Here is a 19,127-nt window from a genome sequence, read left to right as displayed (position 1 = left end):
GAGATCTAGACATCATAGTAGATAATACATTGAAATCGTCTGCTCAGTGTGCTGTGGAGATCAAAAAAGAAACAGAATATTAGGAATTATTAGGAAGGGAATTGCAGATAAAATGATGGATGTCATAATGCCTCTGTATCGTTCCATGGTGAGGCCACATTTTGAATACTGTATGCAATTCTGGCTGCCGCATCTCAAAAAAGATATAGTTGCACTGGAGAAGGGCCACCGAAATAAGGGGCATGGAACGGCTCCCCTATGAGGAAAGGCTAAAGAAGTTAGGGCTGTTCAGTTTGGAGAAGAGACAACTGAAAGGAGGATATGATAGAGGTCTACAAAATCATGAAAGGACTTGATGTAAATCAGTTATTTACTCTCTCATATAATAGGTCTAGGGGCACTCCATGAAGTTAGCAAGTAGCTCATTTAAAACAAATTGAAGAAGATTCTTTATCACTCAGCGTATAATTAAGCTCTGGAATTCATTGCCAGAGGATGTGATTATGGCAGTTAGAGTAACTGGGTTTATAAAAGGCTTGGATAAGTTGCTAGAGGAAAAATTCATAAAACAGCTATTAATAAGCAATAGTAGCTTTAGATTTATTTAATGTTTGGATACTTGCCAGGTACTTGTGACTTGGATTGGCCACTGTTGGAAACAGGATACTGGGCTTGATGGACTATGGCATATCATATGTTCTTATGTAAAATGTGCTCCATCGTGGCTTATGACCTGGCCTTTGAAAGGGTACAGCTGCAAAGTAGAGTTTACTTGTAAGCAATAGTGGCCACGACGCTGAGGGCATGCAAAGGCTAAACCTCTTTAGCCTATATCAGAGTCTGGAGTTTGTGCGAGGCAGATTATCGGGAGAATGGAATTTCACCATGGAAGGTGGATGTTGCACGAATCCTGGACTTGCTACAGATGGGCTTAGACAAAGTTCTAGTGCTTAGTTCACTAAGAGTACAAGTGGCAGCCATATCATGTTTCAGAGGCTACATCAAAGGCTCTCAGGATGCCATACACCTGGAGGTGATGTGCTTTTTGAGAGGGGGAAAGTGGATTAGACTGCCCTTCAGACCAATTTTCCCTCAGTGGGTCCTTAATCGGGTCCTTGAGGTCTTAGTGGAAGCAACCTTCAAGTCCCTGAAGAGGGCCTCTCATTGAAGAGAGCATTCTTGATAGCAATGTGTTTGGTCAGACACATTTCAGAAATGAAAGCCTTCTCGTGTAGAGAACTTTACTCTGATAATGTCCCAATACACTGTCACCCTTAAATCAGTGCTCTCCTTCCTTCTGAACATGATTTCCCCCTTTCATCTGAATCAAGCAGTAGTGTTGCCAGTTTTGAGGAGAAAAGGAATACAAGGGCAAGGAGAGTAGTTTGCACTTGCTTGAACATACATCATGTGGTATTGAGGTATTTGAAAGTGACCAATCCCTTTAGGAAAACAGGTTGTTCATCCTCTTCAGTGGACCGTGAAAGAGAGAGTCAGCCTCTAAATCTACAGTAGTGAGATGGATCAAGGAAGTCATCTCCTTAGCATAATTACTCAAGGGCAAGCAGATATCGACTGCTCTACATGTACATTGTATGAGAGTACAGGCATCTTCTTGGGCAGAATTCTCATGAGTCTCCCCAGAGGAAATATACAGGGTTACCACCTGGCCATCCCTGCATTCATTTGCCAAGCACTACATGCTGGACTTAAAGGAAAAGGAGGATGTGGTGTTTGGGACCGGGGAGCTTTAGGAAAGCCCTGTTTTTCCTTCTGCCCTACCTAAGGGGTAGCTTTTGTATCTTCCAAGAGTAAAGGACTAGTCTAACAGGAAAAAAAGCAAGGTTCAATTTTTCTTACTGCTGGACTGTGTTTTTTACCTTTGCAGCTTTCATCATCGGCTCTGGATGCTGTCTGCTGCCATCGACCAGAGCCCTTGTCTTGGTGTTGTAAGTCCCGTCCCCCTTGTGACATCTAGAGGCATCAGCCCTACTAAATCAGGCCGTGGATGCTGGTGAAGGAGTTTGTGTTGCCTGCTTGCCTGCCTAACATTGCTCTGCTGGATGGTGATTTTTAACATCGCAGCTTTCAGCACTGGCTGCAGGTGCTGCTCTGCTGCTGTCGAAGAGAGCCCTCGCCTCTGTGGTGTAAGTTCCACCCCCTTTGTGACAACATCTCGGGGTGCCAGCCCAACTAAATTGGGCCATTTGTTTGCCCATTCACTTGCATCCTTGTTTCTTGGTCATCTGGAACTTTATGCTTGCTCTCATCATGAATATTTCAACTATTACTAGCCAAGGAAGATATAGAGATCTCAGACTTAGATGACACTCCCCTCAATCAAGGTGTGCATTAATTAACATACCATTACACCCAATGAAGCGTTTAACTGTTTCTACCACTATTTCTTCTTGTAAATGCTCGCTCCATATCTAAAAAGGCACCCATTATTTAATACATTCTTTTCGCTAATAAGCCAGATTGCTTCTGCATCACTGAAGCTTAGATGTTGGCTGTGACACTTATTTATTTATTTATTTAAGGGTTTTTTATATACCGAGGCACGTTTGCAAAACATCACCTCGGTTCACAATGTAACATAACTTAGCAACAAGCTTTACAATAATACACTTCTCTTCTTAATCATTGCTGTCCTCAAGATTATAGTTATTTTTCTCCTCCTCGGACCAATTGCTGTGGTGGAAGTCATATGCTTGTGAAAAATTATCTTAAATTTATCCTAGATTCATGTTGATTTACCACCACCTTTTGAAGTTATGCCTTTTACCAGCAAAGATGTAAATCTTTATCTGGTATACTGTCCCCTGGGCCTCTTGGCTCATAACTGCTCTCCTGTTTTGTTTTTTTTTCCCCTGAGAAACCATAATTTTAGGAGTCTTTAAACTACATGTAGACCAAGCCTCCCCCTCCTTATGCAACTGAACTCTTTCTCATCTCAATGTATGCATGTGAATGGCAGAAAATTATTACACCAGCTCATAGAGCCAGACATATGCTAGACTTAACTCTTTCTTAATCTATCAGAGATTTGCTGCAATATTTCTATTATTTCTATCTATGCTATTCCCTGGACTGATCATTATTTAGAGCCATTTTTGGGATTAACTCAATTCACCCTGATGCTACTCAATCGCCTTTGTGCATTCATAGTTGAAAACGTTGATCCATTGCTTCTTAAGGAAGAGTTCCACCCCTTGATTTTTTATCTTTCTGATGAATCCACCGAAGTCATGGTTAATACCTGGAACAAACTTGCTCCTATAAAAAAGGTATCCAGTAGTAGAAAATCATACGCTCCCTGATATTCACATACCTTGTTGACATTAAAGAAAGCTCTTTTGAAATCTGAAAATACATGGAAAAAATATAGAACATCTAAGAATCAAGATTTCTATAAGCATCAGCTCATGCAATATAGAACAGCAGTCAATCTAGTCAAAAAGAATTATATTCTAAATGTATTCAAGCTTCCAATAATAACCCTCAGGTTCTTTTTAACCCTGAAATTTCTCACAAAATTGAGATAATGGACCCAGATATCCCAAGGCCAACTTTTAGTTTGAATTATATATAATATCTTTGGAAACTACTTTAATTCAAAAATCATGAAAATTTAAATTAATTTCCAACAAGAACCCAACAAACACCCGATGTCATCCCTGACAATGATTGGGATATGTTGCAAGAAGTGAAATTACATCATTTCCAAAATTAAATCAACTTGTCTTTTAACTCCCTGTTCGATTGTGCTGTTAAAACTAATTAGGGATGACATTTCCCTACCAATTTCTCGAATCGTCAATTCTTCTCTTTCAACTGGGAACCTTCCAAGCTTATTAAAAACTGCCTCTGTTGTACCAATTCCAAACAAACCATCAGCCACCAGCACTGATTTCAGTAACTTCTTCTGTCCTAGATCATCCTTACCTTTTCTTTCCAAAATAATTGAATCAGTGGTCTTAAAACAACTTACCAATTACCTTCATGATCATTCCATACTGGACCAATACCAGTTTGGTTTCAGATCACATTACATCACTGAGACCCTGCAGTTACCCAGCACTGAAATAGTATATCGGGGATTTGACTCTGGATCCTCTTATGTCCTGATCTTTCTGCTACTTTTGGTGCTATCAACCATGACATACTTCTTTCTCACCTTGTTAACATTAGCCTGGCTGGTACAGTACATTCCTGTTTCAAATTCTACTTACAGGACTGGTCACAGCAAATACATATATATACAGCTGACTCTTCATAGTTCTCAATTAATGCTGGTGTTACCCAAGGCTCAGTGCTCTCAGCTGTCTTGTTTAATATATCTCTCTCACCCATCTGTACACTCTTTTCCACCTTAGGGCTCTCTTACCATCTTTATGCAGATGATATTCAGTTTTACTTATCAATTCGACAGCATTGACAATCCATAGCCCAGTTCATCACCCTTTGTTTATCATACATTGACAAGTGGCCATTTCACAACAAGCTTTGTCTGAATTTCTCGAAAACTGATAATGATTCTTGGTAACCCTGCATTTTCTGACATGCCTAAGACATTTTCATTTGATAATATTACACTTCATATTTCCCAGTCTGCTCGGAACATCTGAGTCCTCTTTGACATTAAACTAGACATGAACCTACAAATCAGATCGTTCTACAATCATCCTACTACAAGCTCCATTTTCTTAGATACATTAAACCATTACGTGAACCTGACGACTTTAAGACTGTTTTTCAGTTGCTTGTGCTCTTTGTGTCAGTCTTCTTCAGGTCACAATCAGGTCCTTTCAGTTCGTCCAAAACTCTGCAGCCCGATTGCTTACAAATACAAACCCCTACGATTGCATCACACCAGTTCTGTATTCCTTACGTTGGTTGCCAGTTCAGTGGAGGATAATATATAAAATACTATCTACAATACATAATTTGATAGACAATGTCAACAGCCCATGGTTACACATAGTTATTCACTTCTACATTCCTTCATGCAGATAAAGATCAAAAAATTAAAATCTGCTAGAAGAGCTTTCTCCAAGACTCACCAGGTTGGCACTAACTCATGAGCGGGCCTTTACTGTTGCCGGCCCTATTATATGGATTTCTGTCCTGCATTACTTAAGATCCTCGTCTAGCGCTAAGGATTTCAAAAGAGCCCTGAAATATCATCTGTTCAGTCTAGCATATAAAGACCTCTGCAAACCTTATTAGTGCTCTCCAGTCCATTACCTTCTAAGGCTTTGTTTTGTTTTATTTATACATAAGTTTGTACTTTGAATTTTATTATGGATGTTTTATTTATAACCTGCCCCAAATGTTGGAGAGCCCGGGCAACAAGTCCTTTTGAATAAATAAATAAAATTATTTTCTTTCCTTGGGTCCAGGAATACAGGGGCCATAAGCAGAGTTGAGCAAACAGCTAAGTGCTCGCACTCTCTCACTCCTCTTTCTTTCTGTACATTCCCTCTTTGCCCTTCCCTGAAGAGGGGATGATCTCAAGGGATTAAATATGCATATATGAGTAGGAAGAGGTATACTGAGGTGGGGGTAGGGGATTTTTGTCCAGTAGCTTTGACAGTAGGCTACTGATGTGGACCTCTGAACACACCTCCCTTTATGCAAAAGAGTAAAGTCATTAAGGGGATGTGACTTCTATCACCTGCAATTGAGGATTGGGGAAATCATACTATTGTAATTTTCAAAAGCCATTTACCCTCATATACGCGCTTAATGCAAGTAAAACCTATTGACAATTCAGTAGCTTATATTGTAGCACTTAAGATGACTGGGTTGAGAATTCAACACATAATTAAGCTCTGGAATTCATTACTAGGGCATGTAGTGAAAGGTGTTAGTGTAGCTGGGTTTAAAAAAGGTTTGGACAAGTTCCTGGCGGAAAAGTCCCTAAATCACTATTAAGGTGGCCTTGGGGGAAATCCTCTGCTTATCCCTGAGATAAACTAATTGGAATCTATTGACATTTTGGGATCCTGCCAGGTATTTGTGATCTGGATTGGCAACTATTGGAAACAAGATACTGTGCTTGATGGACCTATGATTTGACTTAGTATGGCAAATCTTATTTTCTAACCACTTGTATATCAAATTATCTTATTGTGTAACCCAGTTCGGATTCTTATTGTGGAATCATGAGCTAGAGCTAGCTGGATGGGGCCCATTTGCTAGGATCCTCAACATCAAGCATGGAGTGTTGCTGGTATACTAGGTTGTGGCAAAAATGTGAGCAAGCTTGACAATGGCTACAGCAATGAATCTGAGTTTAGGTTGTGTTGGTCTGGTACTGCTTACTGAAGATAATTTTTTGGATCAAATCCATATGCAAACTGTGATCCTTGACAGATAGGTCTGTTCTTGAGGATGACTAATTTCCCTCAAATAATCTGTTTTTTGCATTAAATATATGCAATTGTATCACATGAATAGGCATCTTTGTTTTCAGTTTTTATTTTATTTTTACTGGGTATTTCAATGTTATAACCAAAAAAAAATCTGTGGAAAAATAACATGACATATATAGTTCTCACAGGACAAGCAGGATGATAGTCCTCACATATGGGTGACATCATCAGGATGGAGCCCAATCACGGAACACTTTTGTCAAAGTTTCTAGAACTTTGACTGGCACCTACTGGGCATGCCCAGCAATGCACTGACCCTGCATCCAGCAGGGGTCCCCCTTCAGTCTTCTTTTTTCCGCGCAGCAGTAGCCATGTGGGTTAAGGAGCTCTGGAGATTCCTGACAGGAATTTTCCTCACGGAACTTCTTTCAAAATTTTCAAAAATTTCTACCCCATAGGGGTCCCCCTATCGATATCCATACTTCACGGTCGAAAGGTAAGGTTTTACCCTTGTTGCGGTCGATTCCCGTCCAGTTATCCCTTCGGGGCCTACTGGCCAGCAACTGCACTGCGGCTAAATTTTTGTCGGAATCATGGCGTCGGGTTTTCGTCGGTGCTCCGACTGTACTCGAACAATGTCCATCATGACCCACATGGGGTCTGTGTTATGTGTTTGGGGTCCGGCCACAATGTCTTAACTTGCACCAAATGTGCCCAAATGACACCAAAGGGCCGTAAGGCTCGGTTAGAGAAAATGGACTTTTTCTTTCAGTTAAAAACCCCGACTCCATTGATAGTTTTGACTTCGTCCGAGCTGGTGCCATCGACTTCTTGCCAGCACCGGGGCATTGCTGCTGTTCGACCGGCATCGACGATTCCAAAGGTGTCGATTTGCCTCTTTGCTTCCTCAAGAAAAGGACTGAGGAGAACATCGTGAAAAGCGTCTATACCGGCATCGGAAAGCTCAGTCTGTTGATCCAGGCACGTCCCCTGCATTGACGTCGACCGAGCCACCGATAAAGAAGCCCCGTCTAGAAAAGGCCTCATCCTCTTTTGTGACTGGGTCACAGAGACATTCCCCACCTTCAGTGGTGCCGGGATCCGCGATTCCACCTTCACCAGATGATCCTCCGGCTGCACCAGTGCTGCCTCCTACTCTGGTGCTGGGGTTCCATGCCTAGGCTTCCGCGAGGAATTGGATTGGATGATCCAAGAGGCCATCGGTAAAACACTTCAGGGATTCCAACCTCCATTGATGCCGGTACCGGTCACCGATCCGATTCCCGTAGCGCTCGCACTGCTACTGGGTAGACTGGATGCGTTGATTGGTGCCCTGCCTCCAATGGAACCAAGAGCACCGGTGGGTCCAGTACCTTCCACACCAATTCCATTATCATCGGATGATGAGGAAACACAGATACCCATTCCACCATCTGGGACTTTACCACCGACTCATCCATTGATGTCACCGGTCCCTTCGATGCCTCCATTGATGCCATCGGTGCCTGCTCCTTCAGGATTAGCACCATTTCTCCCTGCTGGAGACCCACTAGGTGCAGGAGATGAGCCCTATAATCCTTGGACCGATGATTCGTCCCAGGATTCAGATGATTTACCATCAGAGCCCTCTCCCCCAGATGAAAGATGACGCTCTCCACCAGAAGATCTGTCTTTTATTAATTTCATCAAGGAAATGTCTGAAACCATTCCTTTTCAGCTTCAGACGGAAGAGGACTCTAGGCACAAGATGCTGGAAGTACTCCAATTTCTAGATGCTCCTAAGGAAATCATGTCTATATCTATCCATGAAATCCTACTTGATCCCCTGAAGAGAAACTGGGAACACCCATGTTCCGTCCCACCGGTCAACTGCAAGACAGATGCCACCTATCTGGTGCAGTCAGCTCCTGGGTTCCAAAAATCACAGTTGGATCATCACTCTGTGGTTGTTGAATCAGCCCAGAAGGAGGCACGACATTCAAAACCTCATTCCTCCATACCTCCAGGGAAGGAAAAAAATCCCTGGATGCCTTTGGTAGGCGTGTCTTCCATGGCTCCATGCTCATATCTCGCATTGCCTCTTACCAGTTATACATGACACAGTATAACAGAGACCTTTTTAAAAGGATCCAGGACTTCTCTGATTCTTTACCATAGCAACTCCAGTCTCAACTTCATACTCTGGCTCAGAAAGGTCTAGATGCTGGAAGGCACGAGGTCTGCGCTGCATATGATATCTTTGACACGGCCTCTAGAGTGTCTGCAACGGGAATTAGTGCCAGAAGATGGGCCTGGCTCAAATCATCAAACTTAACACCAGAAGTCCAAGACAGGTTAGTAGATCTACCCTGTGTGGGCGATACTCTTCGGAGAAAAGACCGAGAGACTGGTGCAGTTGAAGGATTACCATGAAACTCTGCGCCAGCTTTCTTCTGTGCCATCTGAGTTCCCGTCTGCCCCTAAGAGAACTTTCAGACGTGACTGTAAGCGGCCGGCCTACAAGCCGAGGAAGTTTTATCCTCCGGCTTCTAGAGGATGAACTTCCAGACCTTACCAAAAAGGTCAATCCAGGCAGACTCTGCCTCAAAAGTCTCAGCCAGCTTCTCAGCCTGGACCAGCATCAGGGTTTTGACTCCTTTCTAGAGTGTAAGCCAACCTCCTCTTCCTTCCTTTCTGGTCGGTGGTCGGCTCTGCCTCTTCAACAGTGCTTGGCATACAGTCACCACAGACCAATGGGTACTGTCAGTAGTCACTCAGGGTTACCACCTAAATTTCCTGACTGTTCCAGCGGACTCCCAGGATACAAGAAGGTAGGCGATCTAAAAAAAGCCATTAGGAAAACAAAAAAGGATTAGATGCCCTAGTCTTTTTCACTTTTTTATTGCTGTGGAGATATATTTCAATTAAAATTGTTGCCCGACTCAGGCCTAGTTTCGCCGTCTTTTTGATGGCTACCTCAGGGGCTTAGACTCTCATTGAAACTTGGGACCATTAAAGGCGGCATCAAGCTTAGAAATCAACCTCATGTACACAAATCTGTAATGGAAGCCACTCGGCCTGAGTCGGGCAACAATTTTAATTGAAATATGTCTCCACTGCAATAAAAGAATGAAAAAGACTTTGGCATCTAATCCTTTTTTGTTCCAGCGGACTCTCCACCTCGGCTGACGTGGGGGTCGTCCGACTATTCTCCCTTGCTTGAACAGGAGGTTTCATCCCTCCTCAAATCCCGAGCAATAGAACCAGTGCCCTTCTCCCAGCATGGGCAAGGATTCTATTCTCGGTATTTTCTAATACCAAAAAAGTCAGGTGGCATACGCCCGATACTGGACCTCCGCGCCCTAAACAAATTTTTGCAGAGAGAAAAATTCAAAATGGTAACCTTAGGTACTCCATCTCATCGCAAGTATCTGCAATTCCTGGTCGGCCCCCGTCATTTCCAGTACCGTGTACTACCATTCGGCCTGGCGTCCACTTCACGAGTATTCACCAAGTGCCTGGTGGTGGTTGCAGCCTTCCTCAGGAATCAGGGTGTGCATATCTACCCTTATCTCGACGATTGGTTGATAAGGGCTCCGACCCAGCAGGGCACACTAATCTCCCTGCGTCTCACTATCAACACCCTGATTTCCTTAGGGTTTCTAATCAACTATCCCAAATCCAAGTTCCATCCCAAACCCTATCCTTTATAGGGGCCGACCTAAACACTATACAGGCGAAAGCCTTCCTCCCCCAGGATCGCGCTTTCACCATAACATCTCTGGCGCATCAACTACAGACTTGAGTATCTTCAACTGCTCGTCACTTCCTCATACTGCTGGGTCAAATAGCGTCCTTGGTTCATGTCACTCCGATGCCTCGCTATGAGAGTAATGCAGTGGACCTTGAAATGCCAATGGATTCAAGCTTGTCAGCCAATGTCCAGCATTATCCAGGTTACCAGACAGCTCCGCTTGTCACTAGCCTGGTGGATGCACCACTCCAATCTCATTCAGTGCCTTCCATTTCAGGCTCCAGTTCCTCAAATTACCTTAACAGACGCATCCAACCTCGGGTGGGGCGCACATGTAGGCGACCTGCAGACTTAGGGAACCTGGTCTCCAGAGGAAGCCAAACACCAGATAAATTTCTTGGAGCTACGGGTGATCAGATATGTCCTCAAGACCTTTCAGGATTGCCTATCAAACAAAGCCATCCTGATTCAAACTGACAATCAGGTTGCAATGTGGTACATCAACAAACAAGGGGGAATGGGCTCCTACCTCCTGTGTCAGGAAGCTGCACAGATATGGGCATGGGCCCTTTCCCACTCGATGTGCCTCAAAGCAACCTGATTGCCGGGAGTGGACAATCTTTTGGCGGAGAGGCTGAGTCGCACTTTCCATCTGCATGAGTGGTCTCTCAACCCCACGACAGCGGACACGATATTCCAACGCTGGGGTTACCCTCACAAGACTTCTTTGCGTCGGTCCACAACCACAAAGTAAACAACTTCTGCTCTCTCATTCACAATCACCACTCGCAACCAAGAGTTGCCTTCGCCCTCTCCTGGGCCAGCGGTCTCCTTTATGCGTACCCTCCACTTCCTCTCATTTCAAAGGCTCTCTTGAAGCTCCGGCAGGACAAGTGATTAATGATTCTGATAGCTCCCCACTGGCCACGCCAGGTGTGGTTTCCAATCCTCCAGGACTTATCAACATGCCGACACACTCCTTTGGGGAAGGATCCCCTTCTAATCACTCAGAACGAAGGGTATCTGCGACACCCCAACCTCCAAGCTATGTCTCTGACTGCCTGGATGTTGAAAGGTGAATACTCCAACCTTTTAACCTTTCAGAGTCTGTATCCCAAGTCCTTGTGGCTTCTCGAAAGCCTTCAACGAGAAGGTCTTATTGCTCTAAACTGAAGAATGCACTTTACTATCTGGTGCACTTCCATGTCCATAGACCCCTTCACTTGTTCCACTGTGAGGTTCCTGGACTATCTCTGGCACCTGTCAGAGTTAGGCCTAAAAACTTCCTCTGTCAGAGTGCATGTTAGTGCAGTGTCTGCATATCATAAGGGTATAGGAAATGTCTCCATTTCAACACAACCCGTAGTATCACATTTCATGAGAGGCTTGCTCCATTTAAAACCTCCTCTGCGCCCTCCTGCCCCTGCTTGGAACCTTAATGTGATTTTGGGACAGCTCATGAAACCTACGTTTGAGCCTCTCCACTCCTGTGATCTCCGCTATCTTACCTGGAAGGTACTTTTTCTTGCGATTACGTGTGCTCACAGAGTTAGTGAATTACAGGCATTAGTTACCTACCCGCCTTACACTAAAATTCTGCATGACAGGGTAGTGCTCTGCACTCACCCTAAATTTTTGCCGAAGGTAGTGTTGGAATTTCATATTAACCAATCTATTATCCTATCTACCTTTTTTCCCAGGCCGCATTCGAACCCAGGAAAACAGGCTCTGCATTCTTTGGGCTGCAAACGTGCTCTAGCTTTCTATCTGGACCGCACGTCGACCCACAGGAAATCCACACAATTGTTTGTTTCTTTTGATACCATCAAATTGGGAAATCATGTGGGAAAGCAGACCCTCTCCTCCAGGTCGGCGGAATGCATCACATTTTGCTACCAGCAAGCAGGCATTCTGCTACAAGACTGTGTAAAAGCTCACTCGGTCAGGGCCATGGTGACATCAGTAGCACACCTCCGTTCGGTGCTGCATGCTGATATTTGTAAGGCTGCTACCTGGAGTTCTCTCCATACTTTCGCAGCCCATTATTGCTTAGATAAGGCTGGCAGACAGGATTCCATTTTTGGCCAGTCTATTCTATGCAACCTGTTTTCAGTTTAACTTCCCAACATCCTTCCACTGACCCGTTCAGGATGACCTCCTAACCAAATTTCCACCCCTGTTGTTGTGTCTGTTGCATGTCTTTGGGTGCATTTGGTGCTTTGCTCGGGCATCCTCAGCTCGGTATTCACCCATATGTGAGGACTACTTTCCTGCTTGTCCTGTGAGAAAGCAGAGTTGCTTACCTGTAACAGGTGCTCTCACAGGACAGCAGGATGTTAGTCCTCATGAAACCCACCCGCCACCCCACGGAGTTGGGTTCGTGTACATTTTCTTATTTTATTTTTCGCACATACTTTACTATAAGACGAGACTGAAGGGGGACTCCTGCTGGATGCAGGGTTAGTGCATTGCTGGGCAAGTTCTAGAAACTTTGACAAAAGTGTTCCGTGATTGGGCTCCATCCTGATGATGTCACCCATATGTGAGGACTAACATCCTGCTGTCCTGTGAGAACACCTGTTACAGGTAAGTAACTCTGCTTTATTTTTTTCACTGATTTTTTTTTTTTTTTTTTATAATATTGAAATTCCCAGGAAAAATAAAATAAAAACTGAAGGTCCCTACACATGAATATTCATGGTGGCGTTCATGAAACCAGACCTGTTTGTGGCACCCAAATACCATCCTTGCCTTAGAGTCATAAATAAGGGATGGTGGAAGTTTTGGATCTTGGATCAAAATCTGTTGTTTTCCCCCCAGGAGATTGGATGTCAAAAGATACAGAGAAGGGCTACCAAAATGATAAGGGGGAACAGCTCCCCTATGAGGAAAGACTAAAGAGGTTAGGACTTTTCAGCTTGGAGAAGAGACGGCTGAGGGGGGATATGATAGAGATGTTTAAAATTGAGAGGTCTAGAACGGGTAGATGTGAATCGGTTTTTTACTTTTTCGGATAATAGAAAGACTAGGGGGCACTCCACGAAGTTAGCATGGGGCACATTTAAAACTAATCGGAGAAAGTTCTTTTTTACTCAACGCACAATTAAACTCTGGAATTTGTTGCCAGAGGATGTGGTTAGTGCAGTTAGTATAGCTGTGTTTAAAAAAGGATTGGATAAGTTCTTGGAAGAGAAGTCCATTACCTGCTATTAAGTTCGCTTAGAGAATAGCCACTGCCATTAGCAGTGGTAACATGGAATAGACTTAGCTTTTGGGTACTTGCCAGGTTCTTATGGCCTGGATTGGCCACTGTTGGAAACAGGATGCTGGGCTTGATGGACCCTTGGTCTGACCCAGTATGGCATTTTCTTATGTTCTTATGTTCATATGGAAGAGGTTGACCAGATTAACTTGAAACTGGATCTTCTCTCTCTAATTCATATGGCTCTTAAGGTTTAGACAGCAGAAAATTACTCACTGTACCAAATGACTCTGTGTGTTGGCTTTCAAGTGTGCCAGTTTTAGTCCCAAAGGAGATTAATTTTATTTGTGGTTAAATAAAATCCCATTGCAGTCCTATTTTTGCATGTTTCTGTGCTTCTTGATACCATGAGAGATGCTGCCCTTGATGGGTGACCATCTCTATCACTATCTTCCTGCTTGCAAGCAGACAGGAACTTGTTTGAGCTCTGGTACTGCTAGCCTCGAGGATTCCTCAGGATTCGTTGTCCTTAGCTGTATTCTTTTTTACTCCCACTTTAAACAGCAGTAGAAATACTTTTCTTTCTTCAAATCGAGTCCAGAGAGGGCTTGTTTATGAGATTGCAACCTTTGTCATTCCATAAATTAATCTAGCAAAAGGCTAAGTCAAATAGAATGGATTGTTTTGGGGTTTTTTTTTTGTAACCTCTGTATGTAAAATCCATTTCATTCTGTGTGTGTTTGGGTATTGCACAGTGTAACAGCTGTACTGAGGATGGCTCTAAAGACCAGCTGTGATCTGTAAGCTTGAATTGCATGGATTCTGCTGGAAAAGGTTACTTTGGTGAGAGTGGGAAAGAATTAACAAGCTGGATGTTTATTTTTGTCAACATCAGAAACTTCTTTTTCACTATGCCTGACTTTAATTCAAGTGTGTGTGTCTAGACCTGCCTTTAGCTTATTCTCTGCTCTTCCTTATCTTCACAGCATCACTATGGAATAGCATTAATTTTATCTTGTAAATTAATTTGCCATGGGTCCTGATGTAACAGGGTGTGCACGCTTTTATGTGTACAGCTTTACTGCTGATTTAACAAGGAGCTTTGTGCACAAAAACGTGCATACCCATTAGTTTGCCTCTGTATAAATCCCTTGTTAATGAAGGCATTAGCTACCACTCGGTGCAGGAAAGTGTGTTAAAGCCATCAAGGCTTAACACAAGGTTTTTTTAATACTGGAAATGTATCTCTTGGTCAGAGAGAATAAAGTTAACACGTGTATCTGGGGCTAGTGTCATCTGTGGTCCTGGACTCAGGTTTTGTGTACGCAGCTTTTAGGAGCAAAACTTTATGCGCACAAATCACTATATATAAACTGGCTCACCTTTATCCACATCAGACAGGAACCTTGCTTGCAAACATTCAAAAAAAAACTTAAGACCTGGCTGTTTCACCAAGCTTTCCTGTAACCTTCCCAGTACCAGCTAGGCTATTGATTAGGTTGCAGACACCAGTCATGTAACTAGACAATCCTTAGCAAAGTCACTGTTACTGTACAGCCATTGTTATGGAGTTATATTTTCCGCCTCTAGCGCATTCTTCTCCTCTACCCATTACCCCTGTTTTATTGTAACTTTCCTACAACTTGTTTATGCTTATTTATGTTAAGGTTAAAGTTAAAGTTTCTTATCACACTGTTCATTGTAAACCGATTTGATATGATATTTTTCATGAAGGTCAGTCTAAAAAAAGTTTAAATAAATAAATGTTTATCACACTTTCAAAATAATATAGCAGATTGGCGAGGCCAGACTTCCCTTGGCTAACTGCATGTTGGCTTTGATCCATTAAACTACAACTATCTCTGTTTAGTAATTTTGTCCTTTATAATAGTTTTTACCATTTTTCCTGACACGGACCCTCTTTTTCATGGGATGGGGTAGGGCATATTTTATCAGTGGACAGCGCTTGTTGCCATCACTGTGTCTGTCCCAGTGGCATCCCTAGACAAGTACTTCAGCTTGCCCCCTTTTGGCCACTTAAGTGACTCATCCACACATTAAACCCATTCCCACAGTGTGGTTCTCTGATATTTCTGCATGCAGCATTGGTTTACACATCTCTGCTTCATTGCCATGCATGTACCCAGGGCCATTGCAAGGGATCAGGTCCTGTTCTTTGTAATTTAGTTCCCTGTCGCACACTTTGAACTGTCTCAGTGGAAAAGCATGATCATAAATAAACGATGATGATGATGATTAAGCAGCATGAGACAGGCTGTCAGTTGATTCCTTTCATTATTACTTTAATAAAAATAAACAGCATGCAGACAGTTTAAAGTGTGGGGTGGGGATGGAGGGAAATAACCTACGATCCTCCTTTCTTTAATATCTGCATCAATGATCTATTTCAACAAGCCTTTCAACTATCTGGATAGTGTGTCTCTTCTTTTATAACTTTTATCTCTTTTTGCTACTTTGAAATACTTTTTTAGAATTCTTATCTTAATTCTTTTATAGTTTTTATATGAATTGTATGTATTTACAACTATTTTATTCTTTGGAAATGCAAATGTTCTTAATTTGTACATTTGATAGCAACTGTAAACCAATGTGTGTGTGTGTGTGTGTGTGTGTACACGAATGTCGGTATATAAAAATCAGTAAAATAAATAAAATAAATTTTACTGCACACAATAGTTTACCAAATTCGTGTTTAGTGCGTGCTAAGCATATTTTTGTGTGCACATTTTTGAGGTTGTGCGTTTTTTAAACTTCCAGTGCATTAGCATACCATTAATTTACTGCATCCAGAGTTCACTTTTTTATTTTATTTTTTATTTATTTATTTATTTTTTTAGAGCGTGAGAAGAAAATTTCAGCATATATTTTTTGTGTGTCTTATTACATTGGGCCAACAATGTGAATATGATTTGTAGTGCTTTCTCAGGTGCTATGCAGTTACCCATGAGGTATCCTGCCTGGACTGCTACACTATCCCTGAAATAACACTTTTCAGCCTATTGTTTAATCATGTGCCTATAGATAATTATTTTATTCTCTCCACAGGTGAACTTTGTAGTGTGCCAACTGTTTGCCTTGCTTGCAGCTGTTTGGTTTCGAATCTACCTTCATTCAAGCAAAACTAGCGCACTGATAAGACATTTAGTTGCCACCCTTTTGGGCTTTTATCTTGCCCTTTTTTGCTTTGGATGGTAAGTCACTTTATCTTTCTATATTCAAATTCATGTCAATAGCATAGGCCTTTTGCCACTACAGAATGCTGAATTTGGTGTGAAAGTGAATTTGCCAAGTGTATTTGATTTGTATTTTACTGTTAGCTTGTGCCTGCCTGAATATTTGCCTTGCACATATATTTCTTCCCCTTGTAGGATGCAATGGGGGAGGCAGGAAATTGGTCTTATCCCAGGACAAGCAGGATGCTAGTCCTCACATATGGGTGACGTCACTGAACGGAGCCCAGGCGGGAAAACTTTCTGTCAAAGTTTCTAGAAACTTTTGACTGGCCCAGTGAGGCCACTGAGCATGCCCAGCATGCTATATATTCTCTGCCACAGGTGTCTCTCTTCAGTCTTTGTTTTTCCGCGCTGCAGTTAGCATCGCGGGTCCGGAGCTGTTGAGTTCCTCAACTGTTTTTCTCTCGACTTAATAGTCTTGAGTTTGATATTCTCTCACAGAAAATCTCTCGGGGTTTTTCCTTGCCGGCTGGTAAGTAACCCAGTCTTAAATTTTCTGTTTCAAGGAGTAAAAGATTCTCCTCAGTCGAATCGACGGCTGTCGATTTTTCACAATGTCAACAGGGTTCAAAAAATGCCCTGTTTGTACAAGAAAAATGTCTCTTACAGACCCACACACCGAATGTGTGATGTGTCTGGGAGATAAACATGATGTTCATAACTGTCCACAATGCGCGGAGATGATGCCAAAGACCCGAAAAACCAGGCTCGAAAAAATGGAGCATTTATTCAGCCTGCAACTTATACCTTCTCCATCACAGTCATCGAAGTCGTCTCCAGCTGGAGCGACTAAGCGCATAGTCCTTAAAAAACCTCGCCCGGGACCGTCAGGGGATCATTCGTCCCCTTCATCGTCCTCGACGTTGACAAAATCGACAGAAAAATCGAAGTCGAAACATCGACACCGGCATCGAAGCCCCTCCTTGTCCGACCTGCTTCCCAGGAAGCCTCGACAGCGAAGCGGCCTAGACTTCAGGAGACGTCTGAGTTGTCAACGCCTCGGCCTACCTCGACTCCATTGCCGACACCAGATCCAACACAAGGTACGTCTTAGGAACTTGTGCTTCAGCCTACGCCACCGCCCGCAACCGCTCTGATCCCAACGGTTGCGCGGCCGGAATTGTCAGATATAATCCGACAAGCGATTTCACAGGCTCTGAAGGAACAACTTGCAGTACCGACTTCGTTGTCGATGCCGATGATTACTACATCGATGCCGGCAAACTTGCCGATGCCGGTGGTAACACAGATGCCGGGGTCATTCTTGACTCCGGTACAGAGGGATTCGACGTCGACACCAAAGATTATTACATCATTGACGTCGATATATGCTCAAATCCTGTCTTTTTCATCGATACCGATGACTTCGGTGATACCACCATCGACCGTATCGACACCGGGAGGACCACCCTCGACAACGACGTCGAGGCCACTATCATTTCATCGATGACAACAGTCCCAGATGATAGTGACCCTCAGGAGTTAGCACTTTTTCAACATCTGTTGCAGAAATATCAAAAAGTCATCGACATAACTCCTCAGAAAACCATTGAAAACATTCCTCCAATGATTTCTATCGATGAACCTTTACCTGGACCATCAGGTGTTTCCACTAACTTAAGAAAAACCCCAAGAACTCCCTATCAAGAACCAGATGAAGAAGATTCTTGGGATGATCAAAGATCAAACACCTCTTCTGAGGAGTTCATGTCCGAACCCTCACCTCCTGAAGTAAGGAAAAGATCCCCACCAGAGGACTTATCCTTTTCCAGTTTTGTCCAAGATATGGCAGATACAATACCGTTCAAGCTTTCATCAGAAGAGGCCCTCCCTCCTAAACCCCAAACAACACATACCAGTGGGAGGAAGAATTTCCTATTTCCACTCAAATTGGGAAAAGATAACAACAGACCAATGGGTACTTTCCATTGTAGCTCACGGCTACAAACTAAATTTTCTCTCAATTCCTCCAGAATTCCCACCAACTTCCTACCCACAACACAATTCCCAAATAATTCAATTACAAATAGAATTATCTACCCTTCTGACAGCCAGGGCTATTCAACCAGTGCCCAGGTCTCAGCAGGGCAGGGGATTCTACTCCAGATATTTCCTCATTCCAAAGAAAACTGGAGGCCTACGTCCCATCCCGGTTTTCCAACTAGCCGGATACCAGAGCAGGTTCCCGGTACACTCCCCTACACACTTCAAAGCGCAGAGGGGGGAAGAGGGGGGTTGGGGAGTTTTAATTACATTATACATCCTCCACATAGATACACCTTTCTCTTAGTAGGTGTATCGTTTTGGGAGTTGGGTTCCCGCTTACGGTAATCCTCTCTGAGTCGGCTTACCATGGATTATCCACTGATCAAGCCACCTCTATTTCTCTAATCACGGAATGAATATATATATTCTCCTTATAAGTCTCATACATTCTACGTTTTGAGCCTTTCCATTCCTCTCTTCCACAGTCTGGCAAGAGAACTTCTTTCCCTCTTAATGTCATTCCTGCCAGCAGGGTCCGTGAGTTATGCACTCTTTCCATACTTACCTGACTC

The 19,127-nt window shown here is 43.1% G+C and overlaps 1 protein-coding gene across 1 annotated transcript in view; it reads left to right on the top strand.

The window, feature by feature from the left end:
* MBOAT2 (membrane bound O-acyltransferase domain containing 2) overlaps positions 1-19,127 on the top strand; it is a 625,362-nt gene that overhangs the window by 188,594 nt on the left and 417,641 nt on the right. The window contains exon 2 of the mRNA XM_029595828.1: positions 16,382-16,527. Within this exon, the coding sequence (XP_029451688.1) occupies positions 16,382-16,527 (146 nt within the window). The remainder of the gene's footprint in view (positions 1-16,381; positions 16,528-19,127) is intronic.

This window comes from Rhinatrema bivittatum, chromosome 3, assembly GCF_901001135.1.
Source record: "Rhinatrema bivittatum chromosome 3, aRhiBiv1.1, whole genome shotgun sequence".
NCBI classification, from domain to species: domain Eukaryota; kingdom Metazoa; phylum Chordata; class Amphibia; order Gymnophiona; family Rhinatrematidae; genus Rhinatrema; species Rhinatrema bivittatum.
Note: the sequence above shows the minus strand (reverse complement) of the source record. Positions and strands in the feature narration are given on the sequence as shown.